The 9,563-nt window shown below is 36.3% G+C and overlaps 1 protein-coding gene across 2 annotated transcripts; it reads left to right on the top strand.

Annotated features, from left to right (window-relative positions):
* The first annotated feature begins 7,463 nt into the window (after window positions 1-7,463).
* Window positions 7,464-9,299, top strand: LOC149163397 (uncharacterized). 2 transcript variants are annotated; one of them, XM_089430736.1, is made up of 3 exons: window positions 7,464-7,931; window positions 8,044-8,156; window positions 8,944-9,299. In XM_089430736.1, exons 1-3 carry the CDS (start codon window positions 7,688-7,690, stop codon window positions 9,022-9,024), a joined length of 438 nt encoding a protein of 145 aa, XP_089286862.1. In that variant the 5' UTR covers window positions 7,464-7,687; the 3' UTR covers window positions 9,025-9,299. The 2 variants fall into 2 exon arrangements, with proteins under 2 accessions (XP_089286862.1, XP_089286863.1); XM_089430737.1 differs by having other exon boundaries at window positions 7,465-7,931; window positions 8,953-9,299.
* The last annotated feature ends 264 nt before the right edge of the window (window positions 9,300-9,563 follow it).

The raw sequence follows: 9,563 nt of genomic DNA, 5'->3' as shown, positions 1-9,563 counted from the left end.
GATCATACCAGATGCAGAAGGGAGAACAGATCGACCCCTTCCTCGGTCGATTGAAGGAGATCTGGGATCAGCTGACTTCCATAGGGGCCACGCCAGATCAAGAATTGATGGTGAGAACAACCCTGAACGCAGTCTCAGAAGACTGGGAGGTGTTTGTCCAGAGCATATTGGGCAAGGTGACCCTTCCAAATTGGGAGGAAATGTGGGCTGCTCTTCACCAAGAAGAGATCAAAAGGCTGAGCAAGGCGGGAAGTAGTGGCAAGGGGATCAGAATCAAGAAGGAGGAGGAGGTGGATGCTGCCCTAGCATCTGAGGGAAAGCAGGAGAAATGAAAGAAGAAGGACCTCTCCAAGGTCAAATGCTTCCATTGTGGGGAGCTGGGTCATTATGCGACCAAGTGTCCAATGAAGAAGAGCAAGGGGGAGGCCTCCAAGACCAAGGCTGCGCCAGCAAGGGCAGAGAAGGAAGTGAAGACAGACGATGACTGTGCCATGAGTGCACACACACCACTTGAGTAGAAGTGGGGAGATATCAAGCCGTATTTAGACGGACTACAGGCGATGAGGGGCAGGATCCTCGAGGTACCCAGCCTCTTGGATTAGACCTTTCTACGAGATCCCTGAAGAGGAGTAGCAGTGCTGGTGGATGTCAATAGAGATGGATGTGGATGGAGCGACAAAGGGAGATACAGTGCAGGATTCACAGGAAAGCGTGAGGCAGTAATGCGAGAAGCACGGGAGTGTTGCACCAATGCAAGATGGCATAGAGAGGTGTGCAATGGTGTGAGATGCACAGAGTTGTTACAGTAGCATCGATGTCAGAGAGGGAGCACTTGTTAGTGATAGAGGGAGCTTCAACATCACGAGTGTTTCTAACCTGACGAAGATGTCAGAGTTGGGAGATCAGTTACTTACTTCTCAGTAATTGAGTTGTAGTGCAACAGTTAGCATTGGTAGTGATATGGGCATCACGATGCAACATGATGAGAGGGGTTGCAGTGCAGATGCAACAGTGGCAGTGGCAGGGCCATGGGCAACAACACGTATGTAGGGGGAGTTGCAATATGGATGCAACAGTGGCAGTGGAAGGGCCATGGGTAGTAGTACAGGATGTAACAGTGTAGATGATGGGCAGGAGGCCTAGCATCAACACAGGGACCGATGCCAGATGATCAGGGTGATACTCAGTGAGGAGTATTGCTAGAGCACAATCCTCTCTAAGAGGGAGCATTGATTTGGGGTAGCATCGTATGTGCTCTAGCCACAAAAATTGGTGGAGAGGCGAAGGCACATGGGATCTCCAATACCCAGAAAGGGTTTGGGCAGATTCTAAGTAGTTTGGGAGATATTAAAACAATTAATATTTTTAATGGAGTCTCTAAGTCTAAACTTAGGGAATTAAAATATTAATGTGAATTAATATAAAACTGTGTTAGAATGGTCCAAAAGTCATGGATCAAGCCAGATCTAATCTTAGCCGTTGATTAGGGACTTAATCTCGGTCGTTGAATTGTCAACGAGAAAAGTATAAGAGGAAGCTTGAGGGTCACTTGGAGAACACACCGAGAGATCACGATTTCGACTTTCTGGGGTTGGGTTTATTGAGAAAGTTGAGAGAGTAATCAGAGTTGTAGCTGAGGAGCAATGAATACAGAAGCAAAGACGCAAAGATAGCACTGGGAGGATCAGCGCAGTAGCCGGAGAGAGGGACGCAGAAGCAGCCAAGGGTTCACATAGAGCCAGCCAAGAGCTGTGCAGTGCCTCAGCGGGCCATCGTGGGTGACGCAGAGGGCCAGAGGATTGACGCAGGCCAAGCCAAAGTAATGGTGGGCTAACGCTGGGCCAGAGAGAGGCTGACGCTGGGGTTTCGTGGGGCAGATTGGAGCTGTGGAGTTGCTGGAGTGCTTATCTGAGGTTTCAACCGGAATATCTGCTTCCGAGTAGAGAGGTACTACTGCCAAGATTATTCTCTGTTGGGTGAGCCGGTTTTGGCACCCATATTGTATTCAGAAACTGCATAATAATAAAACCCTCAGATAGCTGCACCGGTTTTCCCGCATTGGGTTTTTCCGGGGACATTGGTCCAAAAACAACGGTGTCACTTGTGTGCTTGTTTTTTTTCCTTCAGTTGATGATCTGTAATGTGTTGAGCATGTACTTGTATTTATTTTTAGTATTTACATGGTAAATAACTTGTTACTTAATCAGAACAAGTAGGCAGAAATAAATTAGAAAGTACATGAAGGGTTTCTAACGAGTTAGACTTAGAAATTCCAACAAGAAGAGCTATATGTTCCTTATGAAATGAGAGTTACTACCGTAAGGCTATATGAAAATATCATTTCCAAGTTTAGCAACATTGAGGGGTGGTTGGAAGAAATTAATTGTATCATAGGAGTCAAGTAAGGTTGTCATCTTTCCCCTACTCTCTTTTGCATTTAGATTGATAATTTAGAATGTTGAATGGAAGAAGATGGTTGTGGTAACTCAACTCTCATTGGCATAGTTATCATCCTTCTTCTTTATGCTAATGATATTGTTCTTATGGCATAAAATCCATATGACCTCATTTAAAAAATTTCAAGGACTTATGGCTTAGTATGGACATGATTGTGAACATGGATAAAACAAAGGTTATGATAATAAAATCCCATAGGATTATTTATGCCACCTTCATATATGACAATAATAGTTTGGAGGAAGTGCCTTCATGTAAAATCTTGGAATCAATATCCATCATACGCTCAATTGGAACTATAGTTTTGAAAAAAGGATAAATAGAGGGTGGAAAACTTATTATGGGTATGGAATTGTAAATAATAGACCTTCAATTAAGGGATTTAAAAAAATCCTATTTGATACTGTCACCACTCTTGTTATCTTATATGGATGTGAAGCTTGGAGATGAAATATATCTAGAGAATCTTGGAGAGTGATAGAGAAAATCCAAAAGAATTTTAGAAATTATAATCTTAATATTGAAAGTGATACAACCTATCCAATCCTCCTCATAAAAGTGAGCCCTACCCCCCACCTACAAACATTGAGTTCATGACCATGGTTAGGTACTTAATGTACAAGAATATGGTAAACGACATGGATGATAAGAGGGTCTTTAAAATTGAATTTCAACTCTAGTCATAACCACCAACGAATCAAGTGAGGATGACATCAAGATGTCAATACTTGGGTGAGACATTGGGGAATACATGAAGATGTCATTCTTCATGATACCAACAACACTAAAAAACATTATACATCTCAATTTAAAGAGAACTTGTGGTGAAATAAAGAAGTTAGAAAATGAAATCCTAAGTTAAGATGCAAAGAGGTGGTCAACCCTAATCTAGAAGATCAAGAGTACCTTTCAGTTCTAACCATCACAAAGAATAAAATCAAGATTGAAAAAACATGAGTAAACTCTCATGAGCTGCATAGCGAAACTGAGCACTAGACAATTCCCAAAACACCACGGGATGCAAGAATGTATCATCTTGTCACATTAAGAGGGTTGAAGGTGAAATATGCTTTCTCCTAGAGTACCCTTTGTACATCCAAATTAAGACTCAATTTCAAAATATTTATTACAATATTAACCATCCTAACCTCCTAAGTCATCAAAACTCTGTTAATCTTGGAACACTTCTAATATTTTTCAACATATAAATAAGATTCTAAAGGAATCTAGATAATATTTACCTTCTTTTTTAAGGTCTGATAAACCAATTATGGTCTCAATGGGCATTCTTCTTATTCATATTAGTAGCAAATATGATATAGATTTTTTTTTTTATCACCATTAGCATAATAAATATAATAAAATAAAAAAAAATATAAAATTAATAATAAGATAGTAATTACAAATTTAAGTAAAATAATAATAATAATTATTTTAAGATTATAGATAAAATAATAATGTACTGTAATAACAATAACAATAAAATGATTATAATAAAGATTAGAAGTTTAGAATTAGTTTTTCCTAAATGCACATATATCTTGAAAAATAAGAACATATATGGTTGATATTATTAATTTCGTATATTTATCAATAGGTTAATTATCATATTTATAACCTATGACTTTACTTGAAATGTTCAAAAGTATTCACTAACTTCTTCTTATCATTAATGATTTCCTTCTTACTTGGATAATAAACCCTAGTTGGCTGTGTTGTCTTCATAATTAACCAATCAACTTTATTTAATTATCTAATTAGGTACCATCCTAATAAAATGGCGGAAAATGTAAAAATGTGGATCTTACATAGAAAATAAGCTCTAATTAGTTATCTTCAGTCCACAACTAGCTACTTATTCAATTTTATATAATTTATTTAATTATATTTATATTTATAAATTTGTACACTAATAAATTACAATAAAAAATTACTATAATTTTTTATTAAAAACTAATTTAATTAATAAAAAAACTAGAGAAATGGACATAATTACATATATCGTTGCTTATTTCAATGAGATTGGCCCTTAGGTTCCTAGATCTTCTCGTTGATCTGTGTCTTTCATGGACCTGGGGATTTGTTCCCAAATGGATCCTTTGATGGCCCCGTCAAAGGGTCGATGTGGCTATGGAGCTTTTATTAAGCTCTGCCTTTCTCATGCATACTGATTCTTTTGGCATGGAATGACTGGGTCTAATATATTAGACATCCCCTTCATCAATGGATGTCTAATATCTTGTCTTTGCTGCCAACTTTCCTCGACATCTCTTTCCTTCATGTTCATTGGGAACAAAACCTGGAGGGAGACGCTCTCTCCAGGCATGGGGTCTCTCTCCAGGGCTGATAATTTTTGAACTCCTGCTCGACGAAGTTATTAGTTAGTCTGGACTCTTTGCGTCCTAGTCTGGGCTAGTTCTCTTTTTGCTCATTTTTTCTGCGTGTTGTTTTTATACCTCTGTGATTTACCTTTCTGATGGCTTCTTGCTTTCAAGACTTGATTTTTGGACTCATTCTGATGTATTGGAGCTCACATTCTATGGCTCCACTGATCTTATTGACCCATTCTCCGTCTATTGACTCATAGTTGTCTTACTTTTTGATTTTTTTCTCATGTTTGTCCAAGAAATATGTTTTAGATCATTCTTCTATATTCACATAATTATGTAACTCCTCTTTTTTTTTTTGATATCTCGCTGAATCGGCAACGACGGTGGTATTGTACTCGCGTTACACGGGGTCAAATCCGACCGACTACCACTATAACAGCTAGGAGGAACTGCCCAGCCCACAAGGAACGACCCCTCAGGGTAAGACGAGACTTGAACCCATGACTTGCACAACGGAACGAACGACTTAGTAGACCATTCGCTGACCACAAGACCAAACCCCTGCGGGCTATGTAACTCCTCTTTTTATAATGAATTTTTTCTTTTTTTTAAATATGATTATAAAAAGTTTGAAAAATTCATGAATATTTACAACTAAATTACTTGAATTTTATAAATCCATAACCTCCATCATTCACGTTTTTTCTTTTACTAATAAATCTTAGTTGGTTATATTGTGTTTGTAACTAACTAATCAACTTTGTTTTACTTATTGTATTATGTACCATTGTCATAATTGTAACAACAATGTTAAAACTAATCACCTTTAATCGACTTTGTTTTAATTAGTATTATGAGTTATTATCATATTGTAAGAAGGATGTTAAAACTAATTACTTTAGAAAGACATTTTTAGTTTTAAAATAAAATAGTAATGAATGTAAAAATTATTAATATTATTTAAAAAACAAAATCTAATCACCTATCTTAATTTAATTACATTTATATTTATATTTATAAATTTGTATGTGAATAAAAAATAATAGAAAAAATAATATGAATTTTAATTAATTAAAAAATATTAAATTAAATATGTGGTTGTGAAAGTCACAGAAAAAAATCATAAATATTTATAACTAGATTAATTGAATTTTATAAATCCATCTTTACATAAACTTTAATCAAATTACCTAATTTTCTCCCTTATCTTAATACTTATAACTACGTAGTACGCTATTACAATATATAAATGGACCGGTGACATTTGAATGTAACACCTTCGATGTAATTATTTTTCACTGAGTTGATACTTACTACGCTATTACCGTATATAAATGGAGGGGTGACATTTAAATATAACACCATTTTGTATATAAAGTATAAGATAATTAGTTTCTTTGGAGTTTAACCTATCAAATTACTAGGTTAAATATTCAGTGAGAGGTTAAAATATCTCACTGAGTTGAACCACTTGCGATACTAATGACAACATCCCCTCGCTCAATCTTTTGACAGAATCTTATAAGTGAGTAGAAAGAAAAAAATTAAGTATTTTTAATATCTTCCCTTTTGGGACTATGTGGTAGTTACTTTATTGCTGTTTTTGGCGTTTGGCAACTACCAAGAAGGCGAGTTCGTACGGTCATTGAGAATTGAAAGTCTGCACGTTGCAACCTTACTTTTATTCAGGCGTGCCCAGAGTTAGTAAAACAGGGTGGTACTTATCTATTTGTCCACAGAATATTAAGCATTAAGAAGGAGGGGTAGTTGTTTTTGCATCGCATGGCATCATTTAATTCCATTTTTCTTAGGTAATCAATTCCTATAATTTAATCCTATAAGATTTAGTTTTAGTGGTGTGGAGTTTAAAATATTACTCATTTAAATTATTTTATCTGATTATAGGTGGAATTAATATAAATTTTATAGAAGTCAAATTTTATTAGCACAATCTGTTGAGGATGAGTTTCTTTAGTGTGCCTTTTGTTATGGGAGGAGACATGCTAAAAATCCAATTACTTAAGGGCTAAGGGCTGGTGTGGCCTACTCGGCGAGGGGTGACTTTTACGGCTTAGATATCCCTGGATTGCGACTCCTCAAACCACAGATCAAGCTTGTGGGTCACAACTCCTCAAACTATAGATCAAGCTTATGAGTCACAACTCCTCAAATCATAGGTCAAGACTGAAGATCACAGAAAATTTGACAAAAAAATATAAAAATAAAATATTACTCATTCAATCTTTTTTTAACTGGCCATAGGTTGAATTAACAGTATCTTTCTGCATGGTCCATTGGGTTAGGTCAAAAAGTAGATGTATTATATTGGTTTGTCAATCAATACAAGAATCTAGTGATAGTATCTTTCTGCATGGTCCATTAGGTTAAGTCAAAAAGTAAATGTGTTATATTGGTATGTCACTCAATATAGGAGTCTAGTCCAAGTTATCTATCTAACTAGGTTTATCTAACTAAACTTGTGAGTAGCTGCTTTAAGCTCAGAGTATAGTAGATCTCCCACTGACCCAATTTACCTGTGTAACTAAGGTCATGAGAGTATAGTGTCGGTCACATTGACCCATCCCAGAATCTACTGATAAAATAAATGGTATATATCTACGTGGCTTTTGATATATTTATGCCAAATATTAAACCTAGGCGGTTGCTGTGGGCAGGTTTAACTGTGCCGTAGTATATTTCTGTGTGGTAGTTGATGTATTTATGCGAAATATGAAGGTAGTCAGGTGCTCTGGGCGGTTTTAGCTGTGCTGTCGTCGTACAATATTTACTGTCTTGTTTATTTCAGTCATTCATTTATTATTTGCATGCTGGGCTGGCGAGCGAATTCAATGTAAGATGTTCAAAAGATTGGTTGAAGTTACAGGCAGAACATAATAGCTATGGAGCTTAATCAAACTGTATACCAAGAAGACTCAGGCTGTCACTCTGCAGCATGTGTAGTTGCTCAAGATGAAGATCAGGATGCGTCCACCCAAAATAGGGATGGAGAGCAGGAATATGACAACGTTCTCCAGGGCCAAACTAACGGTTTGTTCTCCTGCTTGGATGGATTAGTCCTTTTTTTCCAGCAAATATTCTCCTGTCAAGATGCAGATGGAGATGATGTCAAGGATCCACTGTTGGGTAACTCAAGCTTGTCCTTACTTAAATTACTAAACAAATATCAATCTCTATGTATATTGTTTGTTTTCTGCATCGTCCTTACTTTGGTATCTTCCTTTGGCGCATGGTTTAGAAAATCCTAGCTTCCAGGGGCAGGTTCAGGTTGAGACTGGATCCACAGATCTAGGAGCTAATCAGAATGGACCCACCGCTGAAAGTAGAGGAGTAACTCAATCGATTACTAGCGTAAGTATTTGCAGCCACAAAAAATACTGCAGACTATTGTTATATTTCTCAATGTCTTAGCTAGGGTGCTTTACATTGGCTTTATTTCATATTTGTTTAAAATTGCAATCCATTAGAGAACCAGGAAAGCTGTTGAGGATGTTTTAGGTTATAACGAAAAAAACATGTTTTTAGAAGTAAACTTCTAAACCTTTTACCATTATTTTGAGTAGGCTGTTAGTCTTATGTTTTCAGAATGATTCCCATTGAGGTGAGTGATAATTACTCCAACACCCCCTTCAAGTGCAATTCTGGTAATCCAACCTACCCTGATACCATGTTGAGATTTTAGCTACACCAAAACCAGCAAGCTTAAGCAAATTTCCAAACCACTTAATAAACTTCAAAACCATTACCAATATCTTGAGTGGGCTGTTAGTCCATGTTTTCAAAATCTAATCTGGGCCAAGGCTCTGATACCATGTTGAGATTTTGATTACACCAAAACCCCAAGGTTTAATACACTTCCAAACCATTATCATATCATTATTTTAAGTGGGCAGTTAATCCCATATTCTGATTGTTGAATATGCCAACACAAAGACTAAGTTTTTAAGGAACATACTTCTTTGTCTTGATTTTGGGTATATATAGTGAGCAACATTTGTTTGTAATATGTTTTGGGTATATTACGGAAAACAAGATCTCTTTTGATATGTTTACTGTTTCAGGTTTGATTACCCATAAAATGACTCCTTTGATCTCTCATGACTGTGTTGTAGTAATAATTTTTTTGTTTGTTTCTAAGTTGTTTCAGGAATTATTCAGGAGGCCGAGGGGTCCTAAATCTCCTGGACTTAACGCAGGATCTGGTCCACAGCATAATTAATTCCTAAAATCTGATATGTGTATTTGTATATTCTATATACATGTCTACTTTCCAAGTCCACAGTCAGCAGCAACACAAGGCATAATTTGTACCTGAATCTTTTATGTGATTAATGGTATCCCCTAAATTGAAACTTGAGTTTGTAACTATACCATCATTGATAGGCAGCAGATACATACAGTGTTATTAAGACGTTGCTTCCTTCACTTGCATACCAGATGTCTATGCCCATATTTAGTGTTCAACGTCTATATATGATAAAGGACTTACTTGAATCTATGATTGAATGTCAGGAGAATGAACACAGACAAGCGTTGAATCAGATTTTTTTAAATTCATAGTGATTCTGTTGGTTTGTGACCATTTTCAACAAATTGATGCTGGCAGTAAACTTGCATTTAAACATTCTGTCTTTGCATTTTAATTTCAAGACTGGGAGTTACACTGTTATATTCATTTAAAAGTTATTTCTTTAGATGAAACAATATTTATTAAAAAATTAAAACTCATCATGTTACTAATTAGGTTTTGAATTTGGG

Source organism: Pinus tabuliformis, chromosome 5_1, assembly GCF_031772625.1.
Source record: "Pinus tabuliformis cultivar Carrire ecotype Pingquan chromosome 5_1, CPIR1, whole genome shotgun sequence".
Lineage (NCBI taxonomy): Eukaryota > Viridiplantae > Streptophyta > Pinopsida > Pinales > Pinaceae > Pinus > Pinus tabuliformis.
Note: the sequence above shows the minus strand (reverse complement) of the source record. Positions and strands in the feature narration are given on the sequence as shown.

Coding starts and splice junctions, on each gene's coding strand:
- LOC149163397 (XM_089430736.1), top strand. CDS start 7,688: ATGGAGCTTAATCAAACTGTATACCAAGAAGACTCAGGCTGTCACTCT. Junction 7,932..8,043: donor TGTCAAGGATCCACTGTTGG/GTAACTCAAGCT, acceptor CGCATGGTTTAG/AAAATCCTAGCTTCCAGGGG. Junction 8,157..8,943: donor TAACTCAATCGATTACTAGC/GTAAGTATTTGC, acceptor TTTGTTTCTAAG/TTGTTTCAGGAATTATTCAG.